This window comes from Malus domestica, chromosome 13 (genome assembly GCF_042453785.1).
Source record: "Malus domestica chromosome 13, GDT2T_hap1".
In the NCBI taxonomy this organism is placed as follows: Eukaryota; Viridiplantae; Streptophyta; class Magnoliopsida; order Rosales; family Rosaceae; genus Malus; species Malus domestica.
Window position 1 is genome coordinate 9,295,320 of NC_091673.1, and position 18,158 is coordinate 9,313,477.

General features: G+C 39.8%; 1 protein-coding gene across 3 annotated transcripts; it reads left to right on the plus strand.

Annotated features, from left to right (window-relative positions):
- Positions 1-11,176: 11,176 nt before the first annotated feature.
- On the plus strand, positions 11,177-17,900 carry LOC103452471 (putative pentatricopeptide repeat-containing protein At5g13230, mitochondrial). 3 transcript variants are annotated; one of them, XM_008391954.4, is made up of 4 exons: positions 11,177-13,987; positions 15,204-15,255; positions 15,370-15,419; positions 17,262-17,900. In XM_008391954.4, exon 1 carries the CDS (start codon positions 11,405-11,407, stop codon positions 13,904-13,906), a length of 2,502 nt encoding a protein of 833 aa, XP_008390176.1. In that variant the 5' UTR covers positions 11,177-11,404; the 3' UTR covers positions 13,907-13,987; positions 15,204-15,255; positions 15,370-15,419; positions 17,262-17,900. The 3 variants fall into 3 exon arrangements, with proteins under 3 accessions (XP_008390176.1, XP_070667042.1, XP_070667043.1); XM_070810941.1 differs by having other exon boundaries at positions 11,193-13,987; positions 14,509-15,255; positions 17,262-17,806; XM_070810942.1 differs by lacking the exons at positions 15,204-15,255; positions 15,370-15,419; positions 17,262-17,900 and adding an exon at positions 14,461-14,592 and having other exon boundaries at positions 11,193-13,987.
- The last annotated feature ends 258 nt before the right edge of the window (positions 17,901-18,158 follow it).

Genomic DNA, 18,158 nt, shown 5'->3' on the forward strand with positions numbered 1-18,158 from the left:
ATTTATCAAAACCAAGTCATATCGACAAAGGATACTAAATACGAAATCAGGGTAAGAATCATGTCACATATCTTAAAGTCACTCACTAACCAATGTAGACCCACTAGACTTCACTTAGTCTCTAGTAGTACTAATTTTAGTATTTAAAACAATTCGAGACATGTTGACCAAAAGTCACCTCTCAATTAACAGTGGGGTCCACAACCCTACATAATTTGATCCGGAATATCTGCCAACGGACTACCGATCCGTAATTTCCCAAGAGTCTCATTAGTCTTCTAGAACAATATCCTAAATTTTTTGAAATGATCCAACGGTCGAATCTCCGCCAATCGCTAAAATTAAGTGACGGTCAACGTTTGGTTTTACAAACTTAAAAATTCCATACATCGGCTTCCCAATCTGTCAATTTCTAATGTCCTTAAATATTACTTGCTATAATGCATTAAAGTTTGGTGACGATCCAACGGTCAGATTGTCGATGGTTATAATGAACAAGAGGCGAACCTTAACGAAACTATGTTCGAACGATGGGATTTCATCCATCGGATGTCACATGTGGAATCAGGGTATCAAATTTAGCCTAGAAGGGTCAAGTGGGTCCTCAAGCCACGCGCCACCGCATGTGGCAACCGACCACCTCGACTCGCCAGAAAGTTCACCTAACTCCCAAAATTACCAAATTTTGTAAGAATGTAGAGCACAACAAGGGGAAAAACTTTCATACCCGGGCCAAAATCTAATTCGGCCATGAAATACCTAAAATTACCCATGATCCATCGAAACCCTAGAAATGGATGTTCTCGATTCGACCTTTAAACGAACTTCAACGCCTCAACCACTGCTTGGGCTTTGTTCCTAAGGTTAGGGGAAGTGGATTGGTGGTGGTAATCAATGGACTTAACTTCGAGATTGACGGATCACCGTCGTGGAACCACCATACCCACCAGTGCGGTTCTTCATGAATCTGAGCCCAATTTTATCGACTTTGGGATGAAATTAGTAAAGGAAGGGTCATGGACTATTTCCCAAGTGCTGTCTCGGTGTAATTCGCCAAATTTTGGCAGAAGAAAACATCGGATTCCATGGTTCCCGCCGGGTCAAGTCGCAAAAGGAAACAGGTTGAGGAATCCCATGCTTCTCTCTCTCCCTTCCATTCCTTTCTTTCTTTTCTGATTGGGCATCATCCCCTTCTTTCTCTCCCTTCTCTCTTACTTCTCCAATCACAGCCACACACGTGGCACATCATATTTGATAAGCCTTCTAGATTTATGGTCAAATGGCCATTTTGCCCTCAACTTCGTTCGTTTATAACTTTTTCGTTATAACTCCAAATTAGATTTTATTTACGCCCACGCGTCCGTATGGAGACATACTATCCGAATATGTAAAGAAATCTAAAAAAATCATGAAAGAATCAAATACGTTCACGAAGAATCCCGTTTAATACAATAAGGGCAATTTCATCCTGTTACTTATTGAAAAAAAAAATTACACACCGCAAATACAAATGCGTCGAAACTAAGAATACAAAATATGTAATTTTAAATAGTGATATCCGAGGACGGGATTTCACATAATTTATTTATGAAAACTACCAATCTACCCTCCAATGTGTATCATATGCAATTAACATGACTTAAATTGACATACAATAGCTTCGAATATAATATTATGAATGTAATTGACAGGTTTTATAATTCAATTGACTGGATTTTCTATAAAAAAAAAGTTTAAAAAACTAATTTTTACTTAAGGGACAATTCAGAAACTAACTTAGCAATTCACCATTTACTTATAAACATAAATCCCAAAAAGATCATTCTGCACTCTCTTTAATTTTTTTTTTAAATTAAAGAATTACAATGACTTTCACATTTAGAGAGTGTCGACAATAGTCATCGGTATAAATAGCACCACTGCTTGATAACTAGAAAGTCCTAATGTGTGTCAACCTCCGTACTCCGTGGTAAGGCAGACTAGCAAAAATGCCCAACATTTACTCACATTCGAGAAAACATTCCCAACAAGATTGCTTGCTCAAAAATAGAAGAGGCACCGCCCTCCGAATCTCGAAAGCCAGACTCCCAACAGGATTACTTTCTCAAAAATCAAAGAGACACTGCTCTCCGAATCTCAAGAGTCAGACTCCCAACAGGATTGCTTTCTCAAAAATCGAAGAGGCACCGCTCTCCGAATCTCAAGAGCCAGACTCCCAACATGATTGCTTTCTCAAAAATCGAAGAGGTACCGCTCTCCGAATCTCGAGAGCCAGACTCTCAACAGGATTACGTGCTCAAAACTCGAAGAGGCACCGCCCTCCGAATCTCGAAAGCCAGACTCCCAACAGGATTACTTTCTCAAAAATCGAAGAGACACTGCTCTCCGAATCTCAAGAGTCAGACTCCCAACATGATTGCTTTCTCAAAAATCGAAGAGGCACCGTTCTCTGAAACTCGAGAGCTAGATCCCCGACAGGATTGCTTGTTCGAAAACCGAATAAGCACCGTTTTCCGAACTTCAAGAGCCAGATTTCCCTGGATAAAACTTGTCTGCAATCTTCACACGCAACATCAGCTTTCCAGATACCAGATACCATATACCACTTTTTCAAAGTGCTCTGACAAAGTTAAAACACATGAAGCTTGCAGCTCCCACTACATTGCTATGACCAAAAAGGGTAAAAGAATAGCACTACTACTTGTTGTTAGGGAAACTCCTATATATGTCGACTTCCATCCTCCACAGCCAGGCAGACCTGTAAATAAATAAATAAATGCTCAACTTTTCTTCATATCTGAGAGGGCACTCTCAGCAGAGTCTCTCGAAATACTCAGCTTATTTTCCTCCCGATAATACCTCTGCAAATAAGCCACACCAGAGCAAGAGTATCTCATATCATCAGGGTTAAAAGCAAGAGTATCCCATATCATGCTTTTTCCCTGTCTTTTCCTTTGGCCTTATTCTTACTTGCAAGACAATAAGAAAGAGAGCAATCAGTCAGCACTTGGAATCAAGCTTCCAGTCAGGAACTGACTGCTTGGAACCTCTTGCCTGATTACTTACCTGGCATTACTCTCGAGTACTTATCTTCAACATCTTATGCTTCCAGAGAAGATACCACATCTGTCTGAGGAACAGATAGGGCAACTGAGAAGGATACAAGGAAGCATGTGGAGACAAGCGTAACAGAACACGTGCCGATACATCCACTACTTTGTCAACAGCAAAAGTATCTCATATCATCAGGGTCGAACGTACTCTAGATTTGATAGATTTGTTTTGACCCTCAAATTCTTGAGTCGGCCTTATACTCTGGAGGAAACCAGAAAACCTACAGCCTAGTTCAAGAATAAGCCTGTGGAAAGTTACTTATTCAAAAGCAAAAGTAGCTCATATCATCTCTTCTCCATTTGCTTCTCCTTATCCTTGTTGCTGTTTATGACACAAGGAGAATGAGAACAATCAACCGGAAGCCGAAGCCTCCAATCCAGGTTGCTTGCTTGGAAATCTAATTGCTTACCTTGTCTGTTACCTTATTCGGCAAATCTCCTAGCTCGGCGACTTGGGGAACTCCTACTATAGGGTTTGTATCGCACTTGACCAAGCCCGAAACTACAAGTTAGCTTCAAGTGAAATTGATACATTACCTTGTGCATCTTCATCGGTTAAAGATACCACCCCTGGATGGAGGAAAAGTACTTCCAAAGAAGATGCCACATCTACATATGAGACAGATAAGGCAAGTGAAAATGATACCACACTTCGGTAGTTAGAAGTTTCGTGATTACTCAATAGCTTGGATCTTGCAAGTCCCCTGTAATACCCTGAAAATTTAAATATATGAATTATATATTCATAATTATGCATATGTGGAGAAAATCGAAAATAAATCGATTTATGATTATGAAGAATTTAATCGAGAAATTTTAAAGTTTTGTTTCCGGAAATTATAATAATCAACGTATTTGTATTATTGAGCTTTTATATGATTTTTCAAGAATTTATAATAATTTGTGTAAGTTTAGTTTTAAATTAAACTAGTTACGAGGTTTAAAGTTTGGACCTTAATTATTTAAAATACATAGACCTTTTGAGGTCAAAATTTATATTTTTGAATAGAGCTCGACCTCACGAACGTGTAGGTGCAAACCGTTCGTGAAACGGAGTTAGAACGAAGAAGTTATTAACGTTTAAAGTCGGGGATAAAATTGTAAATTTATCAATTCTAGAATGCTCCAGATTTTTGGAGCCAAAACCGAAAGGCCACATGTGTGGCCCAGATTAAAAGTAAGAAAAGTTAGGCGGTGGAGATGGAAGATAAAGGAGAGAAATGAGGGAGAGAGGAGCGAATCAGAAAAGGGGTAATGAGAGAGTGACTAATGAGAGAAGAGAGAAAGGAGGGGAAATGAGAGGAAGGAAGTGCACCGGATCCTTCAACCCGGTTATACTTACTACCCGACCCAGTCGAATCTTTTGATTTCGGTCACCTTAAACGACGGGAAGGGTGCCAAATTGATCCTTACTTCAAACCCAATCATTCGATCTTCCTATTACATCCCAAAAACCCTGTAATTTGGCCTTTAATTTGGTAAAACCGCACCGATGGGTGCGATGAACCCGTGCCTTTGTTTCCCCAATTCTGAAACGATTCCATCAAATTAGTACCACCATTAGACTCCCCTTGAGGTCTGGAACAAAGCTCATTCATTGGTTGGGCCGTCGGAGTTGTTTTGGAGATGAATCAAGAACACCCAAAAATAAGAGTTTCCGACGATTCGTGGCCATTTTGAGGTGTTTCCCAGCCAAATTAGCCTTGGTCTCAGGTATAAAAGTTGCTCTAATCATTGAGATCTTCATTTCTGTATTTTTTGAGAATTTTTAGAAATAATTGAATTTTTCGGCGAGTCGAGGCGGTCGACCGCCATCTGCGGCGGCGCACGGCCAGGGAGCCAACAATTGTTCTTTATGGAAATGTCGTTATCTTAATTATGTTTTTTTTATCAAATTGTTGTGGTTTGAATATTAATACGATTTTGGTATATGTTGGATTAACGAAATATATTCAGATTTTGTTTAATTTTGGGATATGTGAACTAAGAGAGGCTTGATCCCGCTCAAGGGTACGTAGGCAATCTAACAGTGTTAGATGTAGCCTTAAATAATCGAGAATTTCACTTTAATTGAAAATTGTTCTTATTTTGAGAGCATTGGTCAATTGGAAGAAAATGGAAATATTTATAAAGTATAGGAAATAAATTTCAGTACATAAATTTGGTAAGGTAACTATACGTTTTTAATATTTATTAATATTGATGGTTTCGTAGGTGAAGGAGTTATTTAAATAAAGATTTGTGATTTAAAATTTGCTAAATAAAGTGGATTTTAGTTTGGGCCTATCAATAATAATAATATTATTTTTGGAATTAAAGAATTAATTCAGGGCAGGGCGTTACATCCCCAACCGAGGAGCTTCCCTCACTCGGGAACTTAGGGGAGCACTGTTTGTACCATACTTGACCAATTCTGAAACTACTGAGCACCAATCAACGTTATACCGTCAAGGACCCAGAAAAGTTTCCCTCCAACCAAGAGGCCAATCACAACGCGACATGTGTCGACATCAGAAGCCAATCATAGCGCGACACGTGCTAACATCAAAAGCCAATCACAACACGACACATGTCAATGTCAGAATGAAACTAGAAACTCTCTTCTATAAATAGAGATCATTCTCTCACAATATTTCCTAATGTCATTTGTACTAAATCATTCAATTGTACTCACTAAAGGAGAGCTTGAACCTATGTACTTATGTAAACCCTTCACAATTAATGAGAACTCCTCTACTCCGTGGACGTAGCCAATCTGGGTGAACCACGTGTTAGGAATGTCGGTACTACAAGATAGAGAATGCTCAAGGTAAAGTAGAAAATTGACACCAAGAATTTATGTGGTTCGGCAATTTATGCCTACGTCCACAAAACAAGGATCAATCTTCACTATATGAAAAAGATGAGTACAACAAGAGTAGTCTTACCAAGCCAAAGACAAGGCTTGATGGATACAAGAAAGTATGACACACACTTTCTATCACTCTAAACTTCACTCACAATATGTAGTGGAACACTGTCACTCTCACTCTTGGAGTGGAACTCTAGCTTTGGACTTGATCCTTTGCTACTCACACTTGGTTCTTAATTGGTTACTTCACTACAACATCACACCCATTTTTATAGGTGAGGGTTTGGCATTCTACTAATTTCTAGTGTATTCTTCAAACCTCTAGCATGGAGAGTTCTAGACTAGCCACAAAAATTGTAGCTTCTAGATCTTTCCATTTGCAACCAAGGAAGCTAGTACTCTCTAGCTTCTTCCATCAACTTAATAACATGCTAGAATTGTCTAGCATGCTCCAGCCACCTCACTTGCTTACTAGAATAATCTAGAACATTGATCATGGGCTGGACCATATATACCAACAATCTCCCCCTCCAGTCCATGGGGGAGGAATTCCGATCATGACTTCAAGTTACCTGGAATCCATCCCAGCAGCCTTAATGCAGAAGAATTATTATCGATAGCGTCTCTAATCCAGTGATAACGAATATCAATGTGCTTAGTGCGTGAATGATATGTAGTGTTCTTGCTCAAATCCAGAGCACTCTGACTATCACAATAAACGCCATAATCACTTTGCTTCAAACCCAACTCTTGTAGAAACTGCTTCAGCCACAATAACTCCTTGCATGCTTCTGTAGCGGCTATGTATTCAGCCTCGGTTGTGGAAAAAGCAACACACTTTTGCAACTTGGATTGCCAAGACACGGCTCCCCCTGCAAAAGTAAACAAGTACCCAGACGTAGATTTTCTACCATCCAGGTCACTTCCCATGTCAGCATCTGTAAATCCTTCCAAGATTGGTTTGGAACCACCAAAGCACAAGCACATCTTAAAAGTCCCCTTCAAATATCTGAGAATCCACTTAACAGCTTCCCAATGGTCTTTCCCTGGATTAGAGAGAAACTTGCTCACCACACCTACTGCATGAGCAATATCTGGCCGTGTACACACCATTGCATACATGATACTTCTTCATATGTTTTTGGACACGACTCTTTGCTCAACTTGATATGATTGGCTAAAGGTGAGCTTACCGATTTGGCTGCTTTCATGTTGAACCTTTCAAGCACTCATTCAACATACTTTTCTTGTGACAGCCACAACTTCTTGGATTTTCTGTCACAAATTATCTCCATGCCCAAAATCTGCTTGGCTGGCCCTAAGTCCTTCATGTCAAATAACTTAGATAACTCTTCTTTGAGCTTTTTAATCATAGAAGCATCTTGACCGACAATTAACATGTCATCAACATAAAGCAATAAAATGATGAATTTACCTCTAGAAAATTGTTTGATATAGACACAAGAGTCAGCATGAGTTCTCTTGTACCCATTACTCACCATGAATGAGTTGAACTTCTTATTCCACTATCTCGGAGCCTGCTTAAAACCATATAAGCTTTTCTTGAGCTTGCATACCAAATTTTCATTACCTTTGACTTCAAAGCATTTGGGTTGCTCCATGTATATCTCATCTTCTAAGTTGCCGTGGAGAAATGCAGTTTTAACGTCTAACTGCTCGAGCTCAAGATCCATGATTGCTGTCATACCAAGGATAACTCAAATGGAAGTCATCTTCACCACCGGTGAGAAAATCTCATCAAAGTTAACTCATTTCTTTTGACCAAAACCTTTGACAACCAAATGAGCCTTGTACCTTGTCATGTTGTCGTCCCTTTTCAATTTGAACACCCATTTGTTTTTCAACGCTTTTCTGCCCTTTGGAAGCTCCACCAGCTCATAGGTATCATTCTTTAATAAGGAATCCATCTCTGACTTCATTGCCTTCATCCATTTATCACTGTCGTTATGAACTCTGGCCTCCTCATAAGTTTCGGGCTCTCCATAATTAGTCAACATGATATACTCTGATAAAGAATACTTGGTAGACGGTCTTCGACTTCTGCTGGATCTTCTGACCTGGTTTTCATTCTCTTACGGAACTGGAGGCTCTCCCTGATTAGGTTCCTCTTGAATCTGCTCTTCAGGCTCCCCCTGATCAGCAATTCCATAGTCTGGTTCATCTTGATCAGGCTCCCCCTGATCAGCATTATCTAGTTCTGCAAGCACTTCATTGGCAGCTGCTTCAGGGATGTCATCGTGACTTTCTTCATCTGAAGCTAATGGATCAACTCCTCTGACTACGCCATCTGGTTGTGCCTATTTATCCAAATCCCCAATTGTTTGATCTTTATAAAAGACCACGTCTCTACTTCGGATAAACTTCTTCTGGTATGGGTCCCATAATCTATAACCAAAATCTTCACCGCCATAACCAAGAAAGATGCACGGTGTAGCTTTGTAGTCTAACTTCGATCTCTACTCTTTGGGCACATGCACAAAGGCTTTGCAACCAAACACCTTCAGATAAGAATAAGACACATCATTACCAGTCCATACTCTCTCCGGAACATCAAGACCTAATGGTACTAATGGAGATCGGTTGATCAAATAACAAGTTGTCCTTACAGCTTCACCCCAGAACTGCTTAGATAACTTTGCAGTCTTCAGCATACATCTGACTTTCTCCATGATGGTTCGGTTCATTCTTCAGCAACACTGTTATATTGTGGAGTTCTAGGAACTATCTTCTCATGACGTATGCCATGTTTCACACAATACTCTCTAAACTGGTGAGATGTGTACTCGCTGTCGTTGTCGCTACGAAGGCACTTAAGAGGTTTCCCAGTTTCCCTCTCCAACATGGCATGGAACTCCTGGAATGTCTGAAACACCTGGTCTTTGGATTTCAACAAATACACCCAGACCTTTCGTGAAGCATCATCAATATAAGTAACAAAATATTTATTTCTTCCAAGTGACTTGACTTCCATAGGACCACACACATCTGAATAAACAAGATCTAACAAATTTCCTTTCTTTGTAGATGGAACAGAAAAACTAATTCTTCTTTGTTTTTCGAATAAACAATGCTCACAAGAGTTTAATGACGTACCTTTGGCAAAGGGAATGTGAGACTTCTTTGCCAAAACTTGTAGGCCTTTCTCACTCATGTGGCCTAGCCTCTTATGCCATAAGTCTAGAGATGAGTCCTCCACAGCATTCAACTTACCTTTCAAAACCTTGGCATTTGACCGGTACAACGTACAACAAAGTCGTGCTCTTGCTATCACCATTAAGCCTTTAGTAAGCTTCAATTTTCCTTCGCCCATATGGTGATAATATCCTTGTCGATCAAGGGTACCGATGGATATCAGATTGAGACGTATATCAGGAATATGTCTCACATCTTTCAACATCAATTGGCAGCCAAGATTAGTTCTTAGGCAGATATCACCAATTCCAAGAATTTTGGAATAGCTTTCATTCCCCATCTTCACTATGCCAAAGTCACTTTCTTTGTATGTATTGAAGAACTCCCATTTGGACGTAGCATGGAAGGAAGCTCCATTGTCAAAGATCCATTTAATGTCTCTGTCAGAGTTGCCCATATGCAGACATTCACCAACAGATAATATTTCTGGTACATCACCAAATATGATAGCAGTGGTATTACCAGTATCATCTTTCTTCTGATTGTCTCTTTCCATTTGCTCTCTCTTCCAAACTCGACAATTTTTCTTCATATGGCCTTCTTTGCCACAATGGTGGCATGCACCCCTGAACCTTGACTTGGATCGGCTAGGACTCCTTCCATAACCTCTAGGCTCTCTACTCTTGCTTTTTCTGCGGTTCTCTGTGACAAATACTTGGCTGTTATCTGTGCCAGAAGTCTTTCTCCTTGTTTCTTCATTGAGCATGTTATTTTTAACATTATCAAGGGTAAGAACACTATTAGAAGCAGAGTTACTTATACTCACCACAAAGGTCTCCCAATTGTCTGGCAAGTATCCAAGTAGCAATAGCACTTACAGCTCGTCCTCAATCGTCATTTTCATAGTAGCCAACTGGTTGATGATATTTTGGAAATTGTTCAAGTGTTCTGCTACACTTAAACCATCATTGTACTTCACATTGATAAGCTCTTTGATCAAGAAGGCTTTCTTGGCTGGGGTCTTCTTCTCGAACAAGGACTCAAGCTTCATCCAAAACTCGCGAGCATTGGTTTCATTAGACACATGGTGAAAAACATTGTCGTCCACCCATTGTCTAATTGTGCCAATAGCCTTGCGATTCATCTTCTTCCACTCGGCATCGGACATGCTTTCGGGCTTAGCGGCATCTCCTTCAATTGGCTTATGCAGATCCTTGCAATAGAGAATGTCCTCCATCCTTGGCTTCCATGTTACCCAATTGGAGTTGGTGAGTTTGATCATAGTGCCACTTCCTTCCATCTCGTAGTACGAGCCAACCAGGCTCTGATACCACTTGTTAGGAATGTCGGTACTACAACATAGAGAATGTTCAAGGTAAAGTAGAAAATTGACACCAAGAATTTATATGGTTCGGCAATTTATACCTACGTCCATGAAACAATTATCAATCTTCACTATATGAAAAAGATGAGTACAACAAGAGTAGTCTTACCAAGCCAAAGACAAGGCTTGATGGATACAAGAAAGTATGACACACACTTTCTATCACTCTAAACTTCACTCACAATATGTAGTGGAACACTCTCACTCTCACTTTTGGAGTGGAACTCTAGCTTTGGACTTGATCCTTTACTACTCACACTTGGTTCTTAATTGGTTACTTCACTACAACATCACACCCATATTTATAGGTAAGGGTTTGACATTCTACTAGTTTTTAGTGTATTCTTCAAATCTCTAGCGTAGAGAGTTCTAGACTAGCCACAAAATTGTAGCTTCTAGATCTTTTTATTTGCAACCAAGGAAGCTAGTACTCTCTAGCTTCTTCCATCAACTTAATAACATGTTAGAATTGTCTAGCATTCTCCAGCCACCTCACTTGCTTACTAGAATAATCTAGAACATTGATCATGGGCTGGATCATATATACCAACACCACGTACATCTTGTGTTTGCTTCCCCGTCTCTATCCATTTGCATACTTATCAACACTAGTGACCGGAGCAATCTAACGAAGGTCACGAACTTAACACTTTCTGTTCAAAAATAATTTAGGATGAGTGGGTTTGGGGCTACAAGAACTTATTGGTGCAATGGTGGGTATGTTGAGGTCTGTGTATTGGGTCTTTGAATTTTGACGTAGTCAAGCGGTTGATGCCGCGAAGGTGACTAGCCTTCCCGCTGAAACGTAGTGCCCTCCTTCAAACTCTCAACGGAGAGTACAGTTTCTTACAGGAAGCCAAAGTTCACAACTCTACATATTTCTTCGTTTTCGATCTCGGTGGCATGCTTAGATTGCTTTCCCAGAGAACGTTGCACTCTGGAAATCTCGCTTCTCACTCCAAAACCACCGCCCTGACAACCTTTTCACGATGTGGGTTCGCAGCCCAAGCCGCCCAACTGCCCCCACCAAACTTCACCACCCACCCAAAGCTTCCCAGCTCAGAGTTCGACTCTCACGCATACGGCGTCGTGCTCCAGCACTGCATCCGAAACGGCGACGCCAGGTCCGCAATGGGTCTTCATTGCGAGATTCTGAAGAAAGGCGGCTGCTTGGACTTGTTTGCTGACAACATTCTTCTCAATATGTATGTGAAGGCGGGTATGCTCGTTGATGCCGCTAACCTGTTTGATGAAATGTCCGAGAGAAATGTTATTTCGTTCGTTACATTGATCCAGGGGTTTTCGGATTACGGGCGTTTTGTTGATGCTGTAGAATTGTTTAGTGGGCTGCATAGAGAAGGCCATGAGCTTAACCAATTTGTTTTTACTACGATTTTGAAGTTGCTTGTGAGGACGGGGTGGGCTGAGCTGGTTTGGACTGTTCATGCTTGTATTCATAAGCTTGCGCATGGGTCTAGTGCCTTCGTTGGGACTGCTCTCATTGATGCCTACTCTGTTTGCGGGTACGTTAATGTTGCTAGGGATGTTTTTGATGAGGTTGTTTGTAAAGATATGGTAGCTTGGACTGGGATGGTAGCATGTTATGCTGAGAATGGTTGTTCTGAAGAAGCACTCGAACTCTTCTCTCAAATGAGGGTGATTGGGTTCAGGCCTAATAATTATACTTTTACAGGTGCGCTTAAGGCTTGTGCGGGATTAGAGGCCTTAAATGGAGGGAAGAGTGTCCATGGGTGTGTAATAAAATCATGTTATGAAGGGGATCTGTATGTGGGTACGGCATTACTTGATTTGTACACCAAGTTTGGAGATATTGAGGAGGCTCGGCAAGTATTTCAAGAGATGCCCAAAAATGATGTGGTTCCTTGGAGCCTCATGGTTTCACGGTATGCTCAGAGTGACCGGTGTGAAGAGGCTCTGGACTTGTTTTGTCGGATGAGGCAAGCATTTGTTGTTCCAAACCAGTTTACATATGCTAGCACGCTGCAAGCTTGTGCAACTATGGAGCATTTAGATTTTGGGATGCAAATCCATTGCCATGTAACCAAGGTTGGTATTGATTCAGATGTCTATGTTTCAAATGCCCTCATGGGTGTCTATGCTAAATGTGGAAAGATAGATGACTCTATGGACTTATTTGTGGAATCACCAAATAGAAATGATGTATCTTGGAACACAATGATTGTTGGGTACGCCCAGTTAGGTGATGGAGAGAAGGCGTTGATGTTGTTTTCAGGTATGATTAGATGCCAAGTCGAGGCAACAGAAGTGACGTACTCTAGTGCTCTCCATGCTTCTTCTGGCCTAGCAGCGTTGGAATCAGGAGTTCAGATACATTCTGTAACAGTCAAAACCATATATGACAAGGATACTGTAGTGGGTAATTCTTTAATAGATATGTATGCCAAATGTGGGAACATTAAAGATGCTCGCCTGGTGTTTGATAAGTTGAAGCAACGAGATGAGGTCTCATGGAATACCATGATCTCAGGGTATTCTATGCATGGCCTTGCCCTTGAGGCTCTAAAAGTTTTTGAAATGATGCAGGAAACAAATTGCAAACCAAACAAGTTAACTTTTGTTGGTGTCCTGTCAGCATGCAGCAATGCAGGACTTCTAGATCAAGGACAAGCTTATTTTGATTCTATGGTACAAGACTATGATGTTGAACCATGCATAGAGCACTACACTTGTATGGTCTGGCTTTTAGGGCGATCAGGCCATCTTGATAAGGCCGTGAAGTTGATTAATGAAATCCCATTTGAACCTAGTATTATGGTGTGGCGTGCTTTGCTCGGAGCTTGTGTTATCCATAATGATGTCGAACTTGGAAGGACGGCTGCCAAGCATGTTCTTGAAATGGATCCTCAGGATGAGGCGACCCATGTGTTATTGTCAAACATATATGCCACCGCGAAGAGATGGGATAATGTAGCTTATGTTAGAAAAAACATGAAAAGGAAAGGAGTAAAGAAGGAACCCGGCTTAAGTTGGATTGAGAACCAGGGCACAGTTCATTATTTCGCTGTGGGCGATACTTCACATCCTGATATGAAACTGATCAATGGCATGCTGGAATGGTTGAAATTGAGAACCTTGAAGGCAGGACATGTTCCCAATTGTAATGCCATTTTGCTTGATGTGGCAGAGGATGAAAAGGAGCGTCTCTTGTGGGTACACAGTGAAAGATTAGCTCTAGCATTTGGGCTGGTTAGAGCACCATCTGGGAGCCCCATTCGTATCATTAAAAATCTTCGGATATGTATGGATTGCCATGCCACAGTGAAGTTAATATCAAAGATTGTGCAGCGAGATATTATTGTTAGAGATCTCAATCGATTCCATCACTTTCAGGATGGAGTTTGCTCTTGTGGTGATTACTGGTGATTGATCTGCTTTATTCGGATCTATGGTTCCTCGAGGGTTTAACTGAAGTGTCCTTGTCCTCAAGGGTTCACTCCCTTCCAGGTAATTCCATATCCGTGACCAAGTACATGAAATTTACCAAGTTTTCGCTTTGCTTCACATCTTGTATGTTTTATCTGCTAATTTATTCCATTGCAGTTCTTAATGGCTAGAAATTGACTATTAAAACCTTATGCTGATTTCATTACTTGTGCACAAAGGTATCACCCACTTGTTTATTGTCTGTTTTTTCTTGATCTTCAAGTAATTCTAGACCAAGAAGAAAAAGTTGTGTCAAGTTTAGACCATTGGCTGTATCTTCAACATCTATCAATCCAAACGAATGCAGTACTCATTCATTGATCATTTCTCTCAAAACGTTTGCAGCCTTTTAGTAGGGATTAACTTTCTAGTTTGGCCTTTGTGATAATCATCATAAAGAAGTTTACATTTCTTTTGCTGATTGGAAAGTTGCAGCATTTTCCTCATTAAAAGACTCGTACAATTGTCTAAATGTAACATCCCACATCGCCCAGGGGAGTGGATCATGTAAGTCTTATATGTATATTCTCATCTCTACCTAGCACGAGGCATCGGAACTCTGAAGTTAAGCCAGTTCGTGCGAGAGCATTCCCAGGATGGGTGACCCACTCGGAAGTTCTTGTGTGAGTTCCCAGAAACAAAACCGTGAGGGCGTGGTCGGGGTCTAAAGCGGACAATATCGTGCTACGGTAGAGTCGAGCCGGGGATGTGGTGGGGGCCCGGGCCGGGATGTGACACTAAATGTGAACTGCAACTCCCACTGAACTTGTTAATTGCTTTCTCATTGATACTCGGGAATATTTTTTTCCTTTTTCATTGTTCTTTTTTTACTCTAGAAACTTTCTTGTTCCTATTGTATTGTTTTTTTACTTCCATTTTCTAGTTTCAGAACAATTAACTGAAAGAAAATTTTCAATCTCACTATAATTTAGCCTACCATTTGATGTAATGATTTTGTCCATTAAAATCTGAGTTCATGCACCCATGTGTATCTAGTATTTTACCAAATTATAGTTTATACATATGTTTGTATATTTATGACCTTAATCCATATTCAAATTTAATGGTATAGCATCAGAGAGGTTATTATATTGTGGGCTTGCGGGTTCTTTGTGGAAGGTGTTTGAGTATAAACTTATTGTTCTTTTCAATATAAGATTTACATATGTGGTGATGCTTTTCCGATTTCCATTTTCCATGCTCTCAGACAGATTGGATTTTCTGTTCCAATTTATAGGTTAGCGTTCAGGCTTTTAATGATGAAGATCCTCAAGGACGTCGCACACTTGGTATTGTTCCAGGCTAAATGATATATTACCTTGGAAACATGTTTTTTTGCTTTCCTGATTTTTATTTCAAATTTGTTGCTTAAGCTGAATGCATATCATATATTTGTTATTCAGGATTATTTATTCACCGACGTAAGGCAGAGATTACTGATTCGTTTAGAAAGGTTAGTCAGCCTTCCCTTGATTGTTTGAGAGCATGATGCATTTTTCATTTATTTAGTTTTAATCTAAGCGTGTATAATCTTATGTTCATGGTGATATGCGGTATCCATCAAATATCTTCTATATGTTGCGTGTCATATCAAACTTCCTAGTCATTTGTGGAATTAGACATCGTGTCACATTTTAAAATATTCTGTATTAGCACTTCAACTTTTGAATCGTCTAACATTGCGATTCTGAATCATGACTTTTTTGACTTTGATTCTCATCTTGTCGATAGCATTTTAGGTGGTAGTGGATTCGTAAATCTCATTATGAATTAGGTAAGCATATCTGTAATTGCTACGTGGAAAGATCAACGGGAAAAAAGGCATATTTCCCTATCTTCGAATCATCATAAACTGCAAGTGGTTTTTCAAGCTAGGGTGAAAGTCTAGCCTTTGGATCTTCACTTTAGAAAATCATTTGTGACGGCATCACCAACTACTTAGGCTACTATTGCTATGATCACTACAATAGTTGCATAACCATGTCTAAGCCTGGGATAGTATGAAATATCCTTCCATTTATTTGCTGCACGGATCTTAATTGCTCACTTTATGGGACTCATCATCAGGGATATGACTAAATTAGCGGAACTTGGGGCTAGTGTGAGTTTAAACATATTAGGATATGACTATACAAACAGAGCTTGGGGCGGCAACTGTGAGTATAAAACAGGAATGCACTGTATTACCCGAGCTACTGACTCATCAGGTGTATGATAAGAAATCAACTGATGAAGAAATATTTTGAGAATTGGTCTAGAGATCGTTTCTTTGTGCTTACAAACCTCAACTATGTGTCAGTTTTTTTTTTCCCTTTTTTGCAGGAAACACAGTACATCTTAACCTGGAAACATATTGCATCTTAGCTGCAGTTTTTTTCATTTCCTTGGATCACATTGTCAATTGTCTTTGTGCTTCCCTGGGAGAAAATTTATCTATAATTTTCTAGAACTATTTACATTCCATTTGAGGGATTTTAGCTCAGAGAAAGCAACAGTTCATCTTACTGAAAAACAATATAGTTTATTAGTAAGGCTTTGCTTCAAAAGAGAACTGACCATCCAACTACTTATTTCCTACTATCCCTAGGAGTATCTTGTCTTGTTCCAATTTCCCGGTTGGTCGAATTACTCTTTGACCGTTTTCATTTTTCCTCTGAGACCTTTTTTTATCTCTTCCTTCAGATGGTGCACCAAAGGTTGGACATTGTTTTTCTTTTTTGTCTACCACTTTGAAAGAGATTTAATGCCTAACATTCCTAAACGAATCAGTTGTGTGTGATTGCGTACATGTCAGGTTGTCTTATAATATACTCGTGTGCGTTTATAGGGAACTTGGCAAAAGTAGGAGCTCTTGTCAATGGCTCAACTTGCTTTTGGCATCAGCGAGGACAAGCTAATGTCTAAGATTAATATTTTCCAAATTTTAATTTTGGACACTTTATGTCACCGAATCTATAAAATAACAGGGTACATAGCTATAAACTTGTATATTTTAATCTCACGTCTTTACTGTAGCAAAAGCTAGAGTTTTTAACTGGTCGTCCAATTTCTATAGCATCTCGCTGCAAGCAGAAACTGATTTTACATTCATCTTCTTTTCCAAATTATTTGTGTGCATAATTACTGTTTCCATCTTTTTTACTTTATGCTTTCATTGTTCATGTTGCTAGCCGACATTCACTTCTCCCAGACCCTGCGTAAAGCGGGAGCCTTGTGCACTGGGTACGACCTTTTTTTTCATTGTTCATGTTGCTGATGCTAACTATTATTGAATCTTGTTTTGTGCTCGACTTAGATGTCTATCTAAAATTTATAGAAGACGTGGAGCTTGATATGTCGGCAGTAGTTTGTAAGCTAGCGCTACACAGTGTGCTCCATTGTCGAAGCAAGAGAATACAAGCGGCCTCTGTTTGACAGTGATACTTAAGACCACTCTGATTCTGAGAATGTAGGTGAGGAAGGTGACTTTAGAAGTCTAAAGAAACTCCCTTTTCAGAGATTGCTTACATCAATTTTTTGATCAGGTTAGAAAGTTGCTTTTGAGTTTGTCAAAATCCTGTCTTGCCAATTATTCGGAACCATATTTTTTCTGTATGAGAATACTTAGATACAGTTTTACGAGCAGTTCAAGGTACAGATATATAAATCTTGAATGTGTGACTATTACTTATACTGGTCTGAATTCAAACTTCTTGTACCCTCCTTAAATTCAGTTGTGATTATGTGGCGCCTACGTTTCCTGCTCATGGTTACGTCGTGCTGCATCACGTAGGAGAATCGTGTTCTTCTCAGAGATTTGAATGTACGCTGTAACTTGTAAGTGGCATTTCTATGTTTCCATTTTTGGTGGTTAAAAGTGAATTTCCTAACAGAACATGAGAAGATGATACAAATTGTCCTCAACTTCCATAATATATGTATGATTCATGAGAAAGCATTTGTTCACGGTTCCCCTTGTACAAAATTCCTTGGGCCATGTCTTCAGTTGTACGCGAGCCCATCTGATCAGTCATTGCTTTAAATTAACTAAACATTTGCAAAAGCAGAACCTAAAAGTAGAAAATGCACTACCACAAATTAATTTAAAATGAGACTATAATCCATTCAATCAAAATTGGCTTCTTAGCTAAATTGGTGTTTGAGATTGGCATAACTCCTCACTTTGGTCCTTGACAATGAAAATCGATAGGAA